Raw genomic sequence first — 25,811 nt, 5'->3', positions numbered from 1 at the left:
TACAGAGATATTTAAAACTACAACACCACAAGGGAAAATGATCTGCACTACGCTTTAATGAATATAACTACACTACTGACCATTAAAATTGCTACACCATGAAGATGACACGCTACAGATGTGAAATTTAACTGACAGGAAGAAGATGCTGTGATATGCAAATGATTAGCTTTTCAGAGCATTCTCACAAGGTTGGCGCCGGTGGCGACACCTACAACGTGCTGACATGAGGAAAGTTTCCAACCGATTTCTCATACACAAACAGCAGTTGACCGGCATTGCCTGGTGAAACATTGTTGTGATGCCTCGTGTAAGTAGGAGATATGCGTACCATCATGTTTCCTACTTTGATAAAGGTCGGATTGTAGCGTATCGCGATTGCGGTTTATTGTATCGTGACATTGCTACTCGTGTTGGCCAAGATCCAATGACTGTTAGCAGAATATAGAATCGGTGGGTTCAGGAGGGTAATACAGAATGCCGTTCTGGATCTCAACAGCCTCGTATCACTAGCAGTCGAGATGACAGGCATCTTACCTGCATGGCTGTAATGGATCGTGCAGCCACGACTTCATCCCTGAGTCAACAGATGGGGATGTTTGCAAGACAACAACCATCTGCACGAACAGTTCGACGATGTTTGCCGCAGCATGGACTATCAGCTCAGAGACCATGGCTGCGGTTACTCTTGACGCTGCATCACAGACAGGAGCGCCTGCGATGGTGTACTCAACGATGAACCTGGGTGCACGAATGGCAAAACGTCATTTTTTCCCCCCCCAGATGAATCCAGGTTCTGTTTATAGCATCATGATGGTCACATCTGTGTTTGGCGACATCGCGGTGAACACACATTGGAAACATGTATTTGTCATCGTCATACTGGCGTATCACCCAGTGTGATGGTATGGGGTGCCATTGGTTACACGTCTCAGTCACCTCTTGTTCGCATTAATGGCACTTTGAACAGTGGTCATTACATTTCAGATGTGTTACAACCCGTGGTTGTAACCTTCATTCGATCCCTGCGAAACCCTACATTTCAGCAGGATAATGCACGACCACATGTTTGCAGGTCCTGTACGGGCCTTTCTAGATACAGATAATGTTCGACTGCTGCCCTGGCCAGCACATTCTCTAGATCTATTGCCAGTTGCAAAATGTCTGGTAAATGGTGGCCGAGCAACTGGCTCGTCACAATACACCAGTCACTACTCGTTGATGAACTGTGGTATCGTGTTGAAGCTGCATGGGCAGCTGTGCCTTTACATGCCATCCAAGCTCTGTTTGACTCAATGCCCAGGCGTATCAAGGCCGTTATTACAGCCAGAGGTGGTTGTTCTGGGTACTGATTTCTCTGGATCTATAATCCAAATTGTGTGAAAATGTAATCCCATGTCAGTTCTAGTATAATATATTTGTCCAATGAATACTCGTTTATCATCTGCATTTCTTCTTGGTGTAGTAATTTTAATGACCAGTAGTGTATTTGATGACTTACACATGGAAATAAAATGTCTGGCAGGTAGCAGAAGTGTTATCAAATGTAGATTAAGATGTTTCTCCTTAACAGCTCCTCCTACACATAGAAGAATTATTGAGTAGAGTTAGTCGTAAAAAAACTGTGAATGGGCACAATGTTCATATAAAATTTCTGTTTTTGTTTGTTGTATACAAGTTTTCTACATTTTTTTCTGTTGCCATGTTCCAAATTATAAAATTTATTGTGAATTTTATCTATGGAACAAGGAACTAACTGACTATATGCATGGAAAAATGGGTAAAACTGAGATCAAGGAAGATCAGTTTGGTTTTCAGACAACTACAGAAATTCACAAGATTGCTACTGATCCTATGACTTAACTTAGAAGATAGGTTGCAGAAAGGCAAACCTATGTTCACAGCATTAGTATCTTTAGCGAAGCTTTTGACAATGTAAGTTGGTCTACACTCAGAAACTTTGAAGATAGCAGGAATAAAATACAGAGTCTGAAAGGTTATTTGCAACTTTTACAAAAACCATTCTGCAGTTGTAAGAGTTCAAGTACATGAAAGAGAAGCAGAATGGAGTGAGATAGGGTTGTGGTTTAAACCCTGATTTTTTCACTCTTGTTTATTGAGCACGCTGTGAAGAAGACAACCAAGCAGAAATTTGGCAAGGGAGTTAAAGTTCAGGGACAAGAAATAACAACTTTGAGGTTTGCCAGTGATATTGTAATTCTGTAATAGATGGTTAGGGGCTTGGAAGAGCGGTTGAAGGGAAGGTATAATATCTTGAGAAGAGATTATAGGAGGAACATCAAAAAAGTAAAACAATGGTAAAGAAATTTGGTCAAATTAAATCAGCTGACCCTGAGGAAATTAGATTAAGAAATGAGAGACTAAAAGTAATAGATGCTTGTTGCTACTTGTACAGAAAAATAACTGACAGTGGCAAAGGTTGAGAGAATACAATCAGCAGACTGGCAGTGGTAAGTAAAGCATTTCTGACCCAGAGGAATTCGTTAGCAGCTAATATAAATGTAAGTGTTAGGAAGTTATTTCTGAATTTATTTCTGTGGAGTGTAGCCATGTACAGAAATGAAATGTGAACTGTTAGCACTTCACACAAAAAGAGATTGGAAGTTTTTTTTGATGTGTGGTACTAGAGGAGAATGCTGAAGAACAAATGGAGAGATCAAATAACTAATGAGAAGCTACTGAATTGGATTGGGGGAAAAAATTATGGCACATTGTGTCCCAGGGAATTGTGCTAGGACATTTGCTGTTCATGTTTTATATCAGGCCTATTCAGGATGTAGTTATGAGTTCTCACTCACCACCCGGGTGGAGAGCGCTTACAGGAAAATGGGATGGGCTGGTCAGACATCATTATGTAGCACAGGGAAAGTGCAAACTGAGTACTGCCTTTAGAGGAATGACCCTGTGGTAAGTTCTCTGTTGCCCTATACATAAGCATATGTAGTTGCTGGTGTAGTGCTTGAAGTGGAGAGTAGCTGTTTTTCAATTGATGAAAAGCAGTGTTTTGCTGGGTTAGGAACTTAAAAGGGAAGGTCAGATGCACCATTGTAAATATACAACATTAGTGCATGACTACACAGCCATGTTTAAAACGACCTACAGTGTTACAGGGAGTCACATGATAATTTTGTAATAAAAAAATCACAACTTCACAGGTTTGCAGATATGGTTATGTCATCGGTTGGATCTATATACTTGTGCGAGTAATTTTCTTCCACCGTGATGGGAACGAAAGCTAGCCACAGGAGCTCACTTGCAGATTACAACTTAAAAACGTAACGTGGAATCAGCAGAAGGAGATACCAGACATTGATGCTACAGTGAAAAACAGAAATATAGAATTCAGTGACATCCAGTATATTTGTGTTTAATATGTGAGTAAAATAGTCACAAAATACAAGTTGATGACAGTTTAAACTTTGACTAAAACAACATTTATCATAAGACTGTGCCAGTTGTAAGCAGCAACAAGTTTTGAACCAACTGTCTCTAGTTCTTTTCCTCATCAATTAAAAGAAATTAAGTTTTGTTGCATTGTCATTTCTCTTCAGTGCAACAGTCTTAGGAAAAAATTGTTATGAAATTCCCTAAGTAGCCAGTGCGAAATGATACATCTCTGTAGAACTAACATTAGCAACTGTAGAACAGACGCATTGACAATAGTTTTTTGTGTTGAGCTGCTTTGTCCCATTTCCTCCTACCCTACCAACTCCATCAACTTGCTGTGAGCCAGCCCATTGCTCACTGCTGAAGCACGAGTGTAAGCCAGCTTGAATGAGCAGATTGGTGAACAGGCCTTCTAATGCTTTGGACGACTTAAAGTGGCGAAGTGTGTCCGTAAACTCCCACCCCTTTAACGATGAGACTTACTTGAGATGGTCAGCCGACTTCCCTTGCTGGTTAAGTTGCTGCTGCAACCTTCTTTTCTCTTCTTCTCCAAAGTATATTTGCTAGTAACACGAATTTCTCAAAATAATAGATAGGTCCTCAAATGAGAAGTAAGAAAGGAAATAAATCGAAATGGTTGCTAAGATCGAAGAAGAAAAAGAAGATAGCCCCCAATACAGGAAACCCTTCCCATCCCCTTTCCCCAGGATCCCTACCTTGCCGGTACTTGAGTGAGAAACCAGGGGAGGTTTGGTGTTAAATCATCTCCTACAGAACGAACATTCCCACCTTCACTCTTGAGGTCCCCGAAGAAAATCTTAGCAACCCTATGGAAATGGCAAGTGATGAAGAATTAGTCACACTTGTTCGCGAGGGTTGTTTGAAAGGTGTGGTGTGTGTTTTGTGTTAATCGTGATTTATGCGTTCTCGCAAACCATACTCTTATCCATCCAATATTATATGTTCTGCTAACATAATATTTACTTCCGTTCATTAAGACAAATATGCGTTAGGAAATATAAATTTGAACTCCAGCCCGACTATGGAGGTACATCTGTCAAAGAGTAACGCAGTTGTCCTAAGGCCAGTTCAGTGAGGACGGAAACCTTGTGTAGATCAAAAAAGGCAAAAGCTGGCTTGACTATATTCAGAGATAATTCTTAGTTACAAATTTAAGAAAAAGATATTCATGACTCTTTACAAACCGAGTTTTACAGATTTAAGAAAAGTTTTAAAGTGAAATTTAGAAAGGGGTTCTAACCGTGCTTAAGTATTGAAGATCTATTCTAATTCGTGGGTGAAGTCCAGTACTTAAATATTTGAGAGGTCACAATAGGTGTGGAAACTTAAGTACATCAGACTTAAGACTAATCCCGCCTTAGGTGCGGCCTTAATTATGTCAGACCGGTGGGGGAGGTTTGGAGTTAATTTAGGATCTATTTTGTTATTTCATTCATCTCCGTGCCCTGACAGCACACTGCACACGCACGGCTGCCAGTGGCTGGTGCACCACACACGCAGGCGGGTCACACATAGCCGAGCTTCTCCCCTCAGTCCGTCCTGCAGCAGACGTCACTGGGGTGTCGCGGCAGATGGGTGTGGCTTCCCGCGATGGCTGGAGATGGCTGGGCAGTAGGCACACGTTAACTCCATAATGATATCATGCAGTATGACATTGGATTAATTGCATTGTTAATCTGTTCCTCTGTTAAGACTGTAGCACAGTTGTACCATGATGCTAGATGTATATATAATGCTGCCACTGGTGGTTGCAAGAGATCAGTCTTTCTCCCTGATGCTTTTAATGAAATATTGTCTTTTTTGGGTTTACTTTTGTATCAAGATTGTTTTGTAATCATGTGATTCAGAGTCTGTTACAGCCCCTTTACATGCTGGCAGTTGACACCAGAATTCATGTATAGAACTAATATATAATGTTCATATAACAAGCACAGTCACTTCTTATTTTGTCTAGTTTGTTTAGTAACACAGTTCTTAGTTTCACAATGTGCTATATATGCATCTCATCCAGAACTGTCATCAGCAACTGCTGGTCTCTATTAGCGGAACATACAAGGTAAATTGCAACAGTTATTAGCGACATCGCTGTAGGATATGTAAGTCATTGTACACTCCACGGTCATTCCCAGAGGCTTCCTCCTGGATGGCAGACAGTGACCAGTAAATGCACCCAGCTGCTTGCTGTGTGTTACTGTCAGGTGTTATGTGCGCATGAGATGTTGCTGTGCCATACTGCTGTCAAGGCTCTGAAAATCACGTTACCGGTATTGGTGTGAGATAGTAATTGATTGTGAGGTTCAAAATGACAATTGTTTTGGCACTGATAAAGCTGATGCCAAGGCTTTGTGCCTTTTCAGTGTGAAAACCCCCCTTCAATAAAATTCGAAGGCTGATTTTATACCTGGTATATAAGTGAAATCAGCATATTATCTACAGTGACAGCTTGAGACTAACAGCTGTAAACAACATATTTGCATCCACCTAGTCAGTTTGAGCAGACAGTGTTAAGTTGTGTGTCACCGTTGTTGTGTCACAAATTACAGTGGAACATCATCTCTAAATAAAGTGTTCAAGACATTCTCTGAAATGTTTTGAAGAAGAAAAAAGTGTGTGCAAAGTTTGTAATGCACACCTTGACTCTATAACAAAAATGACATTGTGTGGACACCTGCTGCAGCTTGATTCAAACGCAAAATGTAGACAATTCTTTTCTGAAAGAGAATCATTGTGGGTGATGGAGACTTGGTGTTACCAATAAAAACCTATCACAAAATAACGAAGTGCAAAAATTCACAGGAAGGGTCAATACTTTGATGACATAACTGAAATTCATACCAGAGTAGCTTGTAAGTTGAATAACATCCGAAAGAAGGACTTTTCTGATAGTTTCACATGTTGGTATTAACATTTCTCTATTTCTTTATTAATCCAATCTTGAAACTTTTTGGAGTAACATTTGGGAACAACCAAATATATATATTCACAATAGCCACCTAATAATGATAAAATATAAGGCTTATCATGGAGCTGATGTGAATGTGTGGATTTTAAATGAAGCATTATGTGAATGTATGATGGGAGAGAAAAATAATTTTTAAAATTTTGTAAAAATTCAGCTTTTCTTGGTTACTTGTGTTACAACAGTCCTCATAGAAGAATCTTACATCTAATATTGTTACATCTACTGCACAGTTGTGACAAGTGACAATCAGAAACAACTGTCTGTAGCAGTGTTGAGACACATTGCCTAATGTCACATCACAGAGTAGTGTAAAAGTGTCCAGTGATGAAAACTGTTTGCAACTGACTAACTGGCCCACTCTAATATGGGGCACCTTCTACATTTATTTTTACAATAAAGTACCCAGTACATTAAACAGGATAAGTTCCCTTGTAATGCTTAAGTGCATAAGAGTCCTCAGCATTTCAGTGTTACAGTTGTGGGTCCCTGGCTGAAGAGTATTTGAGTCTACCAGCAAATATGTGAATCAAACATAATAGGACATACTTTCTGTAATCACTGAGTTGTCCTCAATTAATCCAACCTTTCTAGTTCTATTTCATATAACAACAGTTTAATGAATTTATGACTAATTTAATTAGTGAAATTGCTGCTTAAATGTTTCAAACTGCAGGTGCTTCAAAAGTTGTATTCTCATCTTCTTATTCCACGATATGTGTAATGGAAATTAGTGCATCTAATAAATACCAAACTTAGATTAATTTGGAGTTCACAAACATATTGTAATTATATGGAATACAACCCTTTAATCAGATGTTGCATCATTTACAGCTTTCACTGTGTTTAACAGTGTGTTCATTGTTTGTTATCTATTGGCATATTAAATATCAGAGGTATGTGTAATTACACCATAGGATATTTTATGTGGCGGGTATCATATAAACAATGATGCCAAATGTGAAGGTGACCGTGCTGGTGGGTGTGCGTAGGAATAAATATTAGATCTAGAAATTACAGATCCTTTCTTAAAGAAAAGTTCTTAATTATTGTTCTTTGTGCCTTACTGTTACTCTCCTCTTTGGAAAGAAAAAAAGAGAGCTTCATTTAAGTAACATTGAGTTTTCCTATTATTTTTAAATATATTTGACATGTGCTCACAACAGTCACCCCTTTCAAAAGTGAGTATATATTTACTTCAAAATACCCTACACTTAATGCTAGAAATAAAGGTCAAAACTGCAGATTGTGGTACCACCTGTCAGCTTTGACGTGTGATGTCATCAAGGTAGTGGACACAGGTATTTCAAACGGGCCGGCCGGTGTGGCCGTGTGGTTCTAGGCACTTCAGTCTGGAACCATGTGACCGCTATGGTCACAGGTTCAAATCCTGCCTCAGGCATGGATGTGTGTGATGTCCTTAGGTTGGTTAGGTTTAAGTAGTTCTAAGTTCTTGGGGACTGATGACCTTAGAAGTTAAGTCCCATAGTGCTCAGAGCCATTTTTTTTATTTCAAACATGCACAATATGGAGACCATAATGTCACTCATTACACACATGAAAGAAACACAAATAATATGAAAAATATTTAACTTCTGAAATAACATGAAACTAATGGAACAAGTGCAGGAATTAGGGGTTTTGAGCAGGAACAAACCAAAAATAAGACAATCTTAATAATGAAGATATAATAAAACAAATACTAACACAAAAATCACGCAGACAGAATTACCAGCAGTCAACAAAACCACTATTTAAGAACCCTGAAAAAGTTGGTGTGGGAAATTTCACATGGCCTGTATATCTCAAATAAAGTTCATGATACCATAGACCCCCAAGTAACTCCATAACCTGGTACCAGAAATGTAATTTAATGTATATAGCACAGACAAAATCTGCAATACCACAAAACCACACACAATTCAAACCATTATCTAACATTTCACTTGAGCTATACAGCTAAAATCAAGTCTGCAGTTCTGCAAAACCAAAAATTGCTCACCAGTGTAGGTAAAACAAGCTCTATGACACAAACTAATCACTATCCATCATAATTACTAACAACAAACAAGACAACCCAAAACAGACAAAAAATGGTGTTAACACCATTTCTACTATACAAGAAAAAGGCAGTTATGCATGTAAACACACACGTACCATGCATACAACAATAAAAAAATAATACTGTAAAAACATACTTCCCTACCAAAGTCAGCTGATAACATAAATGTAGCGATAGGAAAAGTAAAACGTTGTCAACACAATCTCTCAAATGTCCGAGATGCGACAACTTTGTTCAGTCATACGTTTTCCGCAAATGCGAGACTTCATATTATTGGCAATTAAACTGAACAACTCTAGGAATGTAATCATAGTCAACATCTTTTCCCCCATTTTGGTATCAGGGGTCTACTCGTGAACTTCGTTGTCATTTGCAACTGATAAAAAAATTCAAACAAAATTAAATTTCCAAACATTGACAGACCACACTAATGATTCAAAACTTGAAAATGAATCTTTTACCTGTGATTGCCAACATCAAAATAACTCACAAACTGCCACAATCTCTTCCAATAATGTTCTCACGAACAGCAGTCAAGGAGTCCATCAAATCACTAACATTGCTTACAAGCAATTTAGAAACATAAACATCCCACACTAGAGAGAGCCCCAACATATTCCAACACATGCCGTATAAATACAGTCCATTTCAAAAATGCTGCACCACCATAACTTAACACAACAGTTACTCATGGGGCAAAGCAGGTACCACAAATTTTGATTCACCCATGTAAAAGTGTGTTAAACATAGGTAGCACAGTTCATAAAATGCAGTTGTGCAATAGGAATATTTTTCACTTTTTCTCTTAGTTTGGTTTATGCATCATGCTTCTCTTTTTTCACTTAGGTCACAGACGGCAGCGGCAGTATCGGAAGGGTCATGATTTTGAGAAGCAGAAGCATATTGTAGGAGCAAAAGGGCAGGAAGCAACTAATGTCCTCAGTGATGATTCACCAGTGCTGGCTGCGTTTAAGCAGTATGCTGCTGAGCTAGACACAAAACATGACAAATATGAGGCCATTGTGAAACTAGGCAGAGACATTACAATCGAAAGCAAGAGAATTATTTTTTTACTTCATTCCGCTGACAGGTATTATGAATATACTTTAATATTTCATAAACATTCTTGTAATCTCAGTAATAAAATTTAACTGGTATATGTGAGTAAAATTTTGAACGCTAATTAATTAGTGTTGTGTGTCTGTATAACATTCACCGTTTTTAAAATTGGCTACCTCTTTTTTGTGCTTCCGTATACTCAGTGCTAAAAAAGAAAAAAAAGAGTTTTAAGCATAATTAGGATAGTTTGTAAGGTGCAAGGTGAAATGGAAGACAATGATACAGTTTGATAAGCACAATAAAAGTTACTTCATGGGAAAGGTTGATATCAAAACACTACAAACTTAATTAACCTCATTTTATGCATAGTTTCTCAAACTCAAGACATTCATAGTTCACATGTTTTTATCGGGAATGACTATGTAAAGCTCCTTCCTAATGGAGATAAAAGTAATCCTTCACTCTAAGTATAGTTTGGTAGGGCATGCTGAGTCTCCAGTTGTGAAAGAAGGGTTGTCAGCATGGAATGTTGCCCACAAATGGGAGTACAGAACACCATCATCATTAGAACATTCAACCAAACAGTATATTGTGGGGTATGAGAAAGATGGGTAAGGTCACATCCAGAATGGAATCTGGATCATATTGTGGAAATCTCTTTGCCGAGGAGTGAAGGATTTGTTGGATGACTGCTCATCACCATAGAAGGATGTGAAGCTGCCCAGGTATCACTGCTCATGTCAGTGGAATGTAGTGCAACCTCTTCTTGAGTTATGCTCGAGACTTTGGGATCCCCACCGGCTTGGATTGAAAGAGGACATTGAAGAAATTTAAAGGTGTTCTGCTAGATTTGTTACTAGTAAGTTCGATCAACACACGAGTATTATGGAGATGCTTCGTGAATTCGAATGGTAATCCCTCGAGAGAAGATGACATTCTTTCCATGCAAAACTGTTGAGAAAATTTAGTGAACTCGCATTTGATGCTGACTACAGAATGATTCTACTGTTGCCAACACACATTTTACAAAGGACCATGATGGTAAGAGAAATTAGGGCTAATATGAAGGCATGTAGGGAGTTGTTTTTCCCTTGCTCTGTTTGTGAGTGGGACAGGAAAGGAATTGACTAGTATTGGTAGAAGGTACCCTCTGCCATGCACCATACAATGTCTTGCAGAGTATGTTTGTAAATGTAGCTGTAGAAGTATGCAATCCTATGGATTCAACAAAGAAGTGGGTCAGTCTTGTATCAGCTAAGTAATACACATGGATGCTGGATACTCCTTGTCACTATTGAGGATAATTTGGTGGCTTTGTAGTACTGGAAGAAGATCCTCCAACGTTTTGTCCAGCCCAACAGTCAACATTTAGGTGACGGATTCATCATTGATGATGACAATGAATCAGCACATTGTGCTCACCTCATAAACACCTTCTGCCAGGATACCTCAATAAACCTAATAAAATTGCTTGTAGTATATGCTGACATGAAACCAAATGAGCACACTTGATATATGCTGACATGTATGCAACTGAGTGTGATTGCGATTATTTGAAACTTGTAGTAGGATTGTCACAGGAGTGTTGTTTTACCCGCTGAATGACATCTGTAAGGCTGCTATTGAAGAGTGTGACATACTTCGGGAGCAATATCTGGACCACCCTGTGGATGGCATGCTGAGGAGCATCCAAGCATTTTCCAGTTCATTGGGTGGAGTAACATGACATTAAATATTATTCAGCATCAGATTTTTTTTTCACAGTAGTGCACTTTTGAAAAGACTGCTTTCATTTTATTTGTTAATTTATTTGGCATTACAGAAGCATCTAATTCCACCCATCTGCTGTGACCCATGACATTATCAGAATGGCAGAAACTACTACATACAGCATATACAAAATGACAACAGTGATGTCACAATACACATGCCAACAAATGCAAACAAAAATAAAAATTGAACAGTAATGTCTCACTCCAAAAATAAAATGAAACTAATGGACAACCATGGGAAATTAGGGGTGAACAGGGGGGGGGGGAGGCAAATTAAATAAACAACAATAAAAAAAAGGCACACAATCCCAAAACAAATAATGTCAAAGAAATTTAAATTATAGCATTCAGCTACACTAACAAAACTACAGGAATCGGACATTTCCTTGAGCTATACAGCCCAACCACAACTACTTATACCAAAAAATCAACACCTACAACCCCAAAAAAGGACTTCACCTATATAGCTCATCCGCAGCTATTGATACAAAACACCAATGCCTACAATCTGAAAAATGGAACCAAAACCACAACAACTCAAAAACCCAAATATCCTATATCCATTATGTCAATTAAAACAACCTACCTACCATACATATACAACAAACAAAACATCACAGTTACTATACAATAAAACCAAAACAATAATTGCTTACCAACAATACCACATTGTTGCCACACACACGACACCTGACATATTCAGCAATAAGCCTGAACATTAACAGCAACTGATTGACAGACATCATATCATCACCCCTCTCAGAACATGATGGTACACTGTCAAAAATGCCAAACAAAAATAAACCTTAATAACTAACAAAAAAATGCTGTCACAACCCTCGTTACTGCAGAAGGGCGGAATTGGGCACTTCCTTTGATCCATTTATTTTTATTTTACTGTTATTTTTCTAGTTTTGTATGACTTATTCTATCATTCTCTGCTCTCCTTGAGTATGAGGACACAGATGTAGGCACGTGTACAGGTCATGGTAACATTTTTGAGCAGTTTACATATTGTGGAATCAGCGGCAGTGTTGTGAGCATTGTAGATATTATTTGTTGTTGTACAGTGTCTATTTGCACTTAATATATAGGTAAAAAGAAGTGGCCACTATATTTTACTGGCAGTGGTATGAAAGGTTAAGTAGAGCATTTTACAAAATCTTTATGAAGCAATGTTAAATTGCAAAACCTCAGTAATACTAGAAAAAGAACAAGAATGCTACTTGCCATAAAGATGACACACACACACACACACACACACACACACACACACACACACAAAGCAAGTACACCTCCGGCACACATGACCAGATTGGAATGTGACTGTCACTTGAACAGCAGTATGTAGAGAGGCAGGGAAGGGGGAGTGATACCAGGGTATGGGTGAGGGGAGAGAAAAGTTTTGTCTGGTGGGGCATGCAGGAACAGATGGCAGCCTGACAAGACTGTCTGGAGGTGGTGTGTGGGGGGGGGGGGGGGGGGGGAATGGGGAACCCAATGTCTCCCTCCCCTCCCCCACAATACACACACACCACCTCCAGGCAGGCTTCTAGTCTCTCCACTGACTGCCAGGCAGCACTCTCCCCTCCCCTCCCCCTCCCCCACCCTCTGCAATCCTTCCCCCTTTGCCAGATTGCTCTTCACATGACTGTTGCATTCCAGTTGGAGCTGCCAATGCTAGTGGTCATGTAGGCAAGAGGTGTACTTGCTTGTGTGAATGTATGTGTGTTTTCTTTGCTGAAGAAGGCTTTGGCCAAAAGCTATACTGTGTAACAGTCTGTTTGTTGAGCCTGTCTACAACTCATTGGGTCATCTTTAAGGTGATTACCAATATATCCTTTTTCTAATATTGTTGATTGTTGATATTACAACCTGTAGTTTCCATTGTTCAAAACCTCAGTAAGTATGAATAGGTTTGGTAATCCTGCACCAACTGAAGTGGCACTGTGCTGAAGACAGTGGACTTATATTTGGGAGCTGTGTAATATGTCCTTTGCAACTAATGCATGTCTTTTGTGCTGGCACTACAACCAGCCAGCGATCAACCAATAAACTTTGGTTGAAATAGTTCGACCACTCAGTGGCAGAAGATGCTGTTGAGGACAACATGGTTTACTTCAGTAGTTGCCTCATGACCTGTGACACCTGAACCTTCCCTCCCCCTTTTCTGAACACCAGTTTCTTTGAATTGTGTAAAAGGTAATTGTCTCCCCAACATTCTTACAACTGTTCTGTCGCCACTCTGTGGTAGTCCCTATTCTGCAAGTGTCTCTACCCCAATTACCAAACACTTTCATTGTCCCCTTCCACCTGCCCTTCCTTTTCATTCATTGTGTTCTGTAGATCCCTCCAAGAAAGAGAACCTTTAAGGATGTGGAATGATTAAATTTTACCTTAAGAAAGGGGGAGCAGCTCTTATTAACTGTGTATTAAAAGCAATCTATCACTACACTACCAAATGTTATTTGTGCCTACACGTACTGATTTCAACCTACAAAATTAGAATGGAGGCTACTTCTTTGAAAGAAGCTGCTGTTTCACCATTTGTATTAAATATTATCTATTTATGTCCTATTTTTAGCTAAATATTTATTTGATTATAGTGATATTTTTCTAATCTGTGTTAACAGATTCCTGTTTACTATACACTGCTATTTGTTGTGAGCAGTTCTATTAACATTGTCACTTGACAGGCAGCCAACAGTAATTTTCAACCCTTGAATCTTGACAATCAGATAGGAGGTATGTTTCAATTTTCTATGGTATTTAAACATCTATACTCTGGATACTGCCGTAAAGTGCCTGGCAGAGGGTACATCCCATTGTATCAGTTATTATGGTTTCTTAGCATTCCTTTCGCATATGGAGCACAGGAAGAATGATTGATTGAATGCCTCTGTGCGTGCTGTAATTATTCTGTTCTTATCCTCATGATCTCTTTGTGAATGATACATAAGGGGTTGTAGTATATTCCTAGAGTCATCAGTTGAAGCCTGTTCTTGAAACTTTGTTAAGTCTTTCTCAGGATAGTTTACGTCTATCTTCAAGAGTCTGCCAGTCTAGTTCCTTCAGTATCTCTGTTACCATTCGCGTGGTCCTTCTCTGTATACATTCAGTATGCCCTGTTAGTCCTGTCTGGTATGGGTCCCACACTTGAGCAATATTCCAAAACCGGTCACACAAGTGATTTGTAAGCAATATGCTTTGTAGACCGATTGCATTTCCCCAGTATTCTATCAATAAACCAAAGTCTACCACCCACTGTACCCATGACTTAGCTTATCTGATCATTTGATTTCATGTCACTACAAAGTGCTACACCCATGTATTTGTATGAGATGGCCAATTTCAACAGTGACTCATTGATGTTATAGTCATAGGATACTACTTTTTTTCGTCTTGTGAAGTCCACAGTTTTACATTTTTAAGCTAAGCAAGTTGCCAATGTGTTGCAGCACTTTAAAATCATATCGCAATCTGATTTGTGGGGATTTTCAGTTTTGCATTAGGGAGGAGCTCATTGTATATCTTTGCAGTATAGCATAAAACTCTCCTCTGAACCATGGAAAAAACTGTGAACTCTACATTTAAGTTATTTTTGTGTCTTGTATTGTGATTGTGAAAATTAAAGTTCAGTTGGAGCATTTTTATTGTCAGCAATGTTTATTTCATTCTCTCCACACAATACCACCTCACAGATACTGCAGTGCAAACGCAATATAGCTCCCCCACCCCCTCTCTCTCTCCCTCCCTCCCTCTCCCCCCCTCTAAGCATCTAAGAGCAAACTCACAAGTAGGTAGTGTAATGGTATGGCTCTGTTGTCATTGCCAAAGGGAATGCTGTAACTGTACCTGAAACTTTATTAAATAAAAATAGGTAATTGTCCCTGATGTATAAATTAGAATAAATAATTGGTAGGTTTTAAATAGGTATTGTTGTTGAATAGCGTTCATCAACTAATTTTTTTTATAAGTGCACAATTAACAGTTTATTCAACTTTTTCACATACTATATGGGTTGGATTAAAAAATAACGTAAACACTGTTATAATTCACACCAGACTTTATTTACAGATGTTCACTGTATTACATACCCTCATTATAATTGCTCCACATCTCAATTTCTTCCCCCACACACAATGAAAGTGCTGTGCAGCGTCAGTGAGTACATCTGTGTCGATTTTATGGTATATTGATAATTTTTATCTTTGGACCATCTTAACTACAACTGAATGAAACACAATTTTCTCTCGATGTCTCACAAGGGCCGTCTTGTGCCAGGAATGGTGTATTCTCTTGTGTTGTAGCACGTGCCAAGAGAAGGATCCTTCACTTTTGTGAACAGGTTGTAATTGCATGGATTTATATTAGGTGATTACAATGATGTTCGGTATCTCCCACACCCACTCATACAGGAGCTCCTACATGGTGTTCACTCTGTGGAATCGTGCATTGTCACGAATGATGGTGACATACAGTGCCAGAAGATTTATATTACTTTCTTCTCAGTGCAGGACAAAGCTGATGTTACAAGAAACAACAGTAATAGGGTGCAGTGACCATCTGGCCATGTGGTAAAACATGATGGAAGATTATCTCACGGATATCATAAGGCACAACAGCCATTACTTTGGTACCAGCTAGCTCATGGCACATGTTCTATGGGTGAAGAGAAGGACATTTACATTCACTAGGCCAATCTTGAATGATATCCCTGTCATTCTGAAACACTTTCACCCATCTTGATGCCGTATGATATGACAGTGCTGGATCATCACATGCCTCACACATTCCCTCAAAACAATGTCTTGCTCTCAGACCAATTCCACTTCACTGCCCGCATCTCGTGGTCGTGCGGTAGCGTTCTCGCTTCCCACGCCCGGGTTCCCGGGTTCGATTCCCGGCGGGGTCAGGGATTTTCTCTGCCTCGTGATGGCTGGGTGTTGTGTGCTGTCCTTAGGTTAGTTAGGTTTAAGTAGTTCTAAGTTCTAGGGGACTGATGACCATAGATGTTAAGTCCCATAGTGCTCAGAGCCATTTCCACTTCACTCTTGATCCACACACATTTTTCATGTTTCCTAAATATACTGTTACACCATTCCACATTAGTACACACTGGCAATTGACTCAGACACAAGCCTTGCCGCTTAGTACACTACATCAACTGACCGTCTGCTCTCTGCTACATACAGCATGCGTACCATTGGATGCACATCCTTCATGTTGCAGGAATGTTGCCACTACTTTTTGCCCAACAGTGTTAGCCGATTGGTGATTAATCTCTTTGCCATTTCCAAATGAATCTAAAATAGCTGGAGCCCCTAAGCTCACAATATATTTTAAATAACTGCTAATACTACCTTTGTTCACGGCCCAAAATTGTCATATGGTCAGATCAATACTGAACATAATAATTGCTAGAACAGTCTCTACAAAATAATTGTAGGTGTTGACCATTAAAACAATCAGAGTCCCCACTAAACCACAGTGGGAAAATTTTAAAGTGTTGTGACTGTCATCTTGAGAAACTTCAGATTTCTTAACGTGTAGCTACCTCTTCACACAGAGCAACACAGATCCTGCCCGTACAGCTGCGTGCAACCACATGGGGAAGAGGCAAAATGGCTGCTCCCTTTTATAAGTTAGATACTCCTGCTCCCAGAAATTCCAAGAATATATCACTTAATATATTGGAGAAACCACCAGTCTTATTTACATCTTTTTATACAAAAATCCTATCTTAAAACTTGATGCATCATTAGAACTGCACTAAAAAACTGATTAAAATGACATATTACACTTAATAATACACTAAGTAGTTTGCCTAAAAATACAAGTTGAATAATTACATATTTCAGTTACAATTATGTTTGTGGTCTTCGGTGTCTCAGATAATTATGGTACAAACATGTATGGCACGTCTGTGTGGCAGGAAATGATCTCTTTCTTCACTTTTGCAATCTAAATTCACATATCTTTAACAACATTTGAACTGCAGGGAAAACTGCACAAAATACTCAATAATTAATTAAAATTGTCAGTTAAGCATATCAGACTTATAATCTATCAATGAAAATAACGAATGTTGTGTGCAGAATTCCAGGCACTTCATCTCCTAAAAACTGATGCAATCATTATCCTCCTGGTGGACAAGACATCAACCACTGTGATATCTGACTGACAGGAGTGTGGAATCAAGACTCTACGACCAGCATTCTGACACTTCTGCATACAGCACCTGCCGTCAAGATTCCAAGTGTGTGCTACAAACTGACCTGCAGTCCATCCTTAAAATCCCTGCCTCCTCACAAGGATTAACACCTCAACCCATAAAACTTCCAAACCACACACTCCTACCTTATATATTTTTCTTAAGATCTGCAGACCCAATCACCCAGGCTCTTCCATAGTTGCTACCACCCACTGAACATATCTCTGCTTTGGTTGGGCAACATGTGCAAATCATGTAACAATGACTCCCTTTCTACATTAAAGGAACCAAGCATTTGTGGAGGGTCTGTTTGCTGCAGAATTTTACATCAACCAGCACCCACTTGATTCCAAACCTGTGGTATCCTTCACGCTTACCTTAGTCGACTTTATATTTGCCATCAACTACTTTACCTTTAAGTGGCAGACATGCAGACAGATCAGGGGTATGACCATGGGAACCAAAGCGGCTCCTTTCTATGCCAGCCTTTTCATGAGTCACTTGGAGTTTCCTGTAATTCATAAGCCCTTCAGCCCCTGGTTTGATTTAGATATGTTGATGACACCTTTAGCATATGACCTCATTGTGAGGCTGACCTGTTAAAATTCCTGAAATCTCTAAATACATTCTACCTATTAATTTTCATATTGTTGTATTCCTAATTTCATGACACTTTCCTTGATGTTAATGTCATTCCCAGTTAGGGTCAACTATATACTTCTGCTCACATTGAAGCTACATGCAGACAACGGTACTTACATTTTGACAGTTGCCATCCTTTTCACTTCAAATGTTCCCTCCCATACAGCCTTGGCATTCAAGGCAGACATATTTGTTCAGACTCTTTACAGCAACACTGTACACACCATTCTCAACTCAGCCTTTGCTGTGCATAATTATCCTACTAGCCTAGTTCAAAAGCAGATTTCCTGGGCTGTCATATCTAATCTTGATACTGCACAGCACTCCAAAAGCAACTTTTGTCACTTAGTACTATTCTAGTCTTGAATGTATTACTAAGTACTTTGCAGTTGAATTAGTCCCTCTTTTAACTATAATCCATTGTAGATCCATAGAACAAAAAACCATGTCCAGTAATTGGAAGAAAGCACAGATAACACCCATCTACAAGAATGGTTGTAGAACTGATCCACAAAACTATCATCCAATTTGATTGGTTGCAGACTCTTAGAACATATTCTGAGCTCAAACATAATGAGGTACATTGAACAGAATGACCTCCATGACAACCAGCGTGGATTCCAAAAATGTGGGTCATGTGAAATCCAGCTCACACTTTTCTCACATGACGTAATTTAAAGCTTTGGATATAGGCAGTCATGTAGATGCAGTATTTCTTGATTTCTGAAAAGCCTTTGATTCAGTACAATACCTACACTTATTGTCAAAGGTACTATCATGTGCGATATCAAGTGAAATTTGTGGCTGGATTGAGGACTTTTTGGTAGGGAGGACACAGCATGCTGTCATGGATGGAGGGTCATAGTCAGATGTAGAAGTAACTTTTGGAGTGCTCCAAAGAAGTATGTTGGGACTCTTGCTGTTCATTCTGTGTATTAATGACCTTACAGACAATATGACTGGTAACCTCACACTTTTTGCAGATGATGCAGTTATAAATAATGAAGTACTGTTTGAAAGAAGTTGCATAACTATCTAGGCAGATCTTGCTAACTTTTCAAAGTGGTGGAAAAATTGGCAACTTGCTTTAATTGTTTAGAAATATAAAACCGTACATTTCACAAAATGAAACTACATAGTATCCTATGACTGTAATATCAATGAGTCACCATTGAAATTGGCCAACTCATACAAATATCTGGATGTAACACTTTGTAGGGATATGAAATGAAATCATCACATAGACTCAGTTGCGGGTAAAGCAGGTGGTAGATTTTGGTTTATTGGTAGAATATTTGGGGGAAGTGCAATCAGTCTACAGAGGACATCGCTTACAAACCACGTTGCGACCCATTTTAGAATATTGTTCAAGTGTGTGGAACCCACACCAAATAGGACTATTAATAATTCATTGAAAGGCAGCATGAATGGTCTCAGGTTAGTTTGAGGCACAGGAAAAAAAGTGTTAAAGTAATTCTGAAGAAACTGAACTTGCAGACTCTTGAAGATAGGTGTAAATGGCCATGAGAAAGTCTATTAACAAAGTTCTAAGAATCAGTTTTAAATGATGATTCTGGGAACATACTACAAACGCCTACATGTTGGTCACTTAGTGATCATGTGGACAAGATTAGAATAATTACAGCACACACAGGCATTCAGTCAATCATTCTTCCCATGCTTCATACGTGGATGGAACATAACTGGTACATTGGGACGTGCCCTCTGCTGTGCACTTTGCAGTAGTTTGCAGAGTATGGCTGTAGATATGATTTCTTAAAATCATGGTATGGAATGAGGTCCATACCAGTCTCCACAGTATCCTGCTCAGAACCTATGCTCCTTCTGCACCCATTTCCCTGTCCTATGGCTCCTACATTTGTCACAGTCTTCACTGGAAGACATGCTAGACGCAACATGCTACCACCAACTGCACGAACCCCGTCACTGGCAAAACATATACTATCAAAGGGAGAGCTACCTATGAAATAAAATGTCATGTACCAGCTGTTACATAAACGCTGTATGGACTGTTATGACTACTACCAAGCTATCACTTAAGATGACTGGATGTAGACAGAGAGAGTATACCTTTGACATACAATATCCTGCTGCAAAGCACACTTCAGTAGGACAGCCATGACCTTGGTGCATGTTTCACTACAGGGGCCATCTGGATTCTCCCTCCTGATGCCAATTTAACAGAACTCCACAGCTGGAAATTGTCATTACAATGTATGCTTGGCTCTCATCACCTACATGGCATAAATAACTATAACTTTTCTTCACTACCTATTATTTCTCTATTAAATTAAATTAGATTAAATTCAGTTTTCGTTCCATAGACACAAAAGTGAGATGATTCTCATGGATGTGGAACAAGTCAGAGAGTATAACATAAAAAAGTTAAACATTTGAATATAATACTCACCACCCTAATCATTTGTCAGGAGGTTGTCAAAATAAGTAAATACATTACAGTAAACTGGAACTGCTAATATTTACTGAATTAATGCGCTGTCAGAGTGAAACACAGCAATGCACTTTTAATAAATTTATCATATTCAAAATACCTAATCCTGAATGTTATGACCAAGTGTGGTCAAAACTGAAATCTAACAGACATTTTTACGTAAGCTAGTCTAACAGTCTCTGTTAAAATATTCATCTATAGGGTAGGAGTAGTTGCCTATCAAAAAGTCTTTCAAACTCTGTTTAAACTGTGCATTATCTAAAACCATGTTTTTAATGGTTGCTGGCAATTTATTGACAATGTGTGTTCCTGAATATTGGACCTCTTTTTGGACCAAGGTGTTTTTAGGTTTTTATGTAGATTATTCTTATTCCTATTATTGATACTATGTATTGAGCTGTTGGGTGGAAATAGAGATATACTGTATATACTCGAATAATTCGCGCCCTCGAATAATCCGCGCACCCCAATTTTGGGGAAGAGGGGGAAAAATTATTTTTTGCTTTAATTTGTTTTATTTACAAAAAAATTGTTCCAACATAATATGGTATGTGCAATAAAATATTTTAGTCAATACCGGTTTGTTTCCTCTCTTACCACTCTATTCATCACTTTCATCGTCATCACTAGCGGGAGAATCATTGTCGTCTTCACCATCTTCCCACAGAGCGTCGTCCTCTGTTCCATCCAGTGAATTTGTGATTCCACATTTTTTGAAGGATTTTTCCACCAGTGGTTGCGGAATGGAGTCCCATGCACTTTTCACCCATTCACAAATCTGGGACAAATCCGGCCGTTTTATTTTTCCACTAGGTGTGAACTTATGGTTTTCATCAGCCATCCATTGCGTATATTGCTGTTTAAGTGCAGCTTTGAATGGCCGATTTATACACACATCTAGTGGTTGTAGGATGGATTTTAGGCCTCCAGGGATAATGACCAAGTCAGTTTTCCCATTTTGTAATTTGTCTCGCACTTCCTTAGTTGTATGTCCATGGTAGCTGTCCAGGTCCAACATGTTGTGTAAATTCAGTAACGCACCAGGACGACGTTGCCAAACATGTGTCGCCCAGTCAATAATAAGTTCATTGTCCATCCACCCTTTCGGATTCGCTCTCACTAATACCGGTATGCCTTTTACTGATATTTTCGGAATAGTTTTCCTTTTAAATATCACGTAAGGTGGCAGCTTTCGTCCATCGCCAGTTACACACAACATCACTGTACATCTTTGTTTCTCACTGCTGCCAGTTCATATCATGATGCTGGATTCTCCTTTCGTGTTCACTGTGTTGTCGAGCGGCATCTCAAAATAGACTGGCGTTTGATCCGCGTTACCAATTTGCGATAATATATAGGACTGTTTACGGTGCAGATTTATCACTTAACGATGAAAATTCACTATTTTTTCCTCGTAATCGCCTGGAAGTCGCTGAGCGATAGTAGTTTTCCTCCAGAATCGTAAACCATTTCGGTTGAAAAATCTTGGTAGCCAGCCCCGGCTAGCTTTGAAACAGGTAATGCCTAGTTCTTTGGCTAAAGACAATGTTTTAAGTTGGCACATTTCATTCGTCACCGCGCATCAGTATTGTCACTTCTCATCTACATAATTGCAGAGCCTTTTCTTGAGGTCCGGATGCTTCGCTTTTTTGCCGCGAAATGCCCGGCAATTACTATTAGTTTCTTGAAGCTGCGTTTTATTTTTTCACCAGTCGCGAATACAACTCTCACTCACGTCGTACATTCTTGCTGCTGCAGGGTTTCCAATATTCTCGGCTTCTTCAATAATTTTCACTTTTTCTTTAGCAGTGTACGAGTGATAACGAGAACTGGTAGCCATAATTAACAAGTTTGAAGACGTTGATACTTCACTCCTAACGTGCTACTGATGCGTCACAGACTGAGGCCGCAACAATGCAATAGTATAATGGGATGTATTGTTGGAGGCAGAGCAGTACCAACAATGTTTCGAATAATCCGCGCACCCCAGTTTTTCATCCTAAAATTCGGGAAAAAACATGCGCGGATTATTCGAGTATATACGGTATCACTTGCAACAAATTTTATTAAGGAATATATACAGTGAGAAGCAGTGGTTAGAATATAAAGTTCCTTGAACAGGTTTGTACATGATATTCTTGAATTTACATCACAAATGAGTTCTTATTACATGCTTCTGCATGCTAAAAGCTTTGTTTGGTTTGATGAGTTATCCCAGAACTTGATCCCATATGTCATAATGGAATGAAAGTAAGCAAGGCATGCAAATTTTGTTATAAATATATCTTCTACATCTGACATCATTTTCACTGCAAATACAGATTTCTTTAGGCACTTCAGCAACTCTGTGGTATGTCCTTCCCAACTGAACACCCCCCTGTGGGTTCGGGCGTAAGAATAGGCCCGCGGTATTCCTGCCTGTCGTAAGAGGCGACTAAAAGGAGTCTCAAATGTTTCGGCTTCATGTGTTGGTCCCCTCTCGGGTTTGACCTCCATCTTTCTAAATTATTCCGAAGAGCGAGCCAATTGGGGAAGGGCGCCTTACATCGAGCACTGTATCCGTCGTGCATTGAGACCTTTAGCCAGCTTTTTCGTCGTTGCCATGGTGTCCCGCTCGTTTTCCATCTCTTGGGCGAGGATACGTCCCTGGGTGCGATTCCCACGCTGCACTCTGCAGTGTTGCTTTTAACTGCGATGACGACCTTGGACATTTTTGCACCTAAGATCCAGCACGGTAGCCAGTCCGTTGTGGTGGGGCCGCCATGTACCCTGTTGGTTGTAGCCCCCTGACAACACAGGGATCGCTCTACTGATGCCTGCACCGTTAACTCCCCACGTATGCCAAGGAGTAGATGCCCATCTCCCTGGAGCATCAGGACTCCCGGCAATGGCCATCCTGCCAGGTGGCTATTGCTGCGGCTGGGTGGCACCCGTGGGGAGGGCCCTTGGTCGGAGTAGGTGGCATCAGGGCAGATGACCCGCAATGAAGCGTGGTACATCATCTCTCGTTGGTGGGCCTCCACCAGCAGTCTCTAAGCGATCGAGGTCTAACCTCAATGGAAAGAAATTTGATCAAAGATCGTTTCCCTCCCTGGCCACTCCATGGGAGGAACGTCTTGCTAAAGAAGGCAGTGGAGACTATTCACCCCGGTACCTCGTGTTTACGCGGGTTGATGGAGAATCGTTTATGTCTACCAAACCCCAGTTTTTTGTGGAGCACTTAGAGGACAAGTTCGGGGAGGTGGAGGGCTTGTCCAAAATGCGCTCTGGTTCTGTGCTCATCAAAACGGCATCCTCTGCCCAGTCACGGATGTTGCTCAATTGTGACAAGTTGGGGGATGTTTCAGTTAGCATTACGCCGCATAAGAGTCTCAACATGGTCCAGGGTATTATATTCCACAGGGATCTTCTTCTGCAGTCCGACGATGAATTACGCGCCAACCTCGAACGACGAGGTGTTCCTTCGTCCGGCGCGTCCATCGGGGTCCGAGGGATACTCAGGTAGCCACCGGTGCCTTCATCTTGGCTTTCGAAGGTGATGTTTTACCCGAAAAGGTCAAGGTGGTGGTTTACCGTTGTGATGTGAAGCCATATATCCCTCCTCCGATGCGGTGTTTTAAATGCTGGAAGTTCGGGCACATGTCATCTCGCTGTACTTCCAGCATCACATGTCGAGATTGTGGACGTCCTTCGCATCCCAATACTACATGTGCTCCGCCTCCCATCTGTGTTAACTGCGGAGAACACCATTCACCCTGCTCACCGGACTGTCGGATCTTCCAGAAGGAAAGGAAGATAATGGAATATAAGACCCTGGACCGCCTGACCTACACCGAGGCAAGGCGGAAATATGAGCGGCTACATTCTGTGCCTATGGCGTCTACCTATGCCACTGCTGCAACACCGGTTCGAACCTCTACAGTGTCGTCACCTGCAGTTCGCTCTCAGCTCTATCAGAATTCACCGGCCCGCTTGGTTGTGGGGGGCACTTCACTCCCTGTTGCTCCTGCTCCATCTTCTTCAGGAGCAGCACCCTCCCAACCATCGGGGACATCAGCTCCCCCTTCCCAGCCAGAGAAGCGTTAGACTTCTTTGGCTACTCTCGCCAGGAAGGTATCCCTTGGGGACCTCCCTTCGCAAGTTCCGACCAGTGGAAAAGCGGACACACGAAAGTGGCTGAAACATCCACCCGTCCCTGGTCGTCGGGCCTCCCGGTCATCGTCTGTCCCTGAGACTGACCCAGTGAAGCCCATGAAGCCTGACCCACCGAAGGCACAGCGCAACAAGCAGAAAAAGAAGGAAGTCCCCAAGACCAACAATATTGCGGTGGCACCTGTCCCACCGCCTCCTACAAGCTCTGCGTCTGAGGACGAGGTGGAGCTTCTGGCGTCCGCTGAGGACCTCGCTCTCGCCGGTCCCTTGGACACGATGGATAGCATTTGCACGGGTGCTCCATTGGAGGCAGCAGGTGACCCAGCGGCGTAATCTGCCTTCCCAGTCCCGTCACACCTTTCACAGACATGGAAAATACCATCCTCCAGTGGAACTGTGGCGGTAATTTTAGCCATCTACCTGAGCTACGTCAGCTTCTAAGCATGACACCTGCTTTATGCATTGCCCTCCAGGAAACCTGGTTCCCGGCAATGCGGACCCCTGTCCTTCGTGGATACAGGGGTTATTACTGCAACCGTAGCACTTACAATTGTGTGTCAGGTGGAGCCTGCGTGTATGTCCTTACCTCTGTATATAGTGCTCCTGTGCCCCTTCAAACATCATTGGAAGCTGTGGCTGTATGCGTAAGGACTACCCAGGACATAACCGTCTGTAGTGTCTATCTCCCTCCAGGTGGTACAGTCTCCCTGACCGAATTGGCTGCACTTGTCACCCAACTTCCCACGCCTTTTCTTCTCCTGGGGGATTTAACGCCCACAATCCCCTGTGGGGTGGAACGAAGGTTACTGGCCGAGGCAGAGATGTCGAGAATCTCATCTCCCAACTCGACCTCTGCCTCTTAAACACTGGTGCCGCCACACATTTCAGTGTGGCGCATGGCACGTTCTCGGCCATAGATCTGTCGTTGTGCAGCCCAGGGCTTGTACCATCGAACCACTGGAGAGTCCATGACAACTTGTGTGGTAGTGACCATCTTCCTTTCACTACCCCATCGTCGCTCCCATGAACGCTTGCCTCGATGGGCATTT

The 25,811-nt window shown here is 40.7% G+C and overlaps 1 protein-coding gene across 1 annotated transcript in view; it reads left to right on the top strand.

Moving 5' to 3' along the window:
- LOC126175271 (translin-associated protein X) overlaps positions 1-25,811 on the top strand; it is a 49,779-nt gene that overhangs the window by 5,527 nt on the left and 18,441 nt on the right. The window contains exon 2 of the mRNA XM_049921927.1: positions 9,297-9,540. Within this exon, the coding sequence (XP_049777884.1) occupies positions 9,297-9,540 (244 nt within the window). The remainder of the gene's footprint in view (positions 1-9,296; positions 9,541-25,811) is intronic.

The sequence above is a fragment of the Schistocerca cancellata genome, chromosome 1, assembly GCF_023864275.1.
Source record: "Schistocerca cancellata isolate TAMUIC-IGC-003103 chromosome 1, iqSchCanc2.1, whole genome shotgun sequence".
In the NCBI taxonomy this organism is placed as follows: domain Eukaryota; kingdom Metazoa; phylum Arthropoda; class Insecta; order Orthoptera; family Acrididae; genus Schistocerca; species Schistocerca cancellata.
The sequence above is the reverse complement of the archived record's forward strand: the minus strand, read 5'-3'. Positions and strand labels throughout refer to the sequence as shown.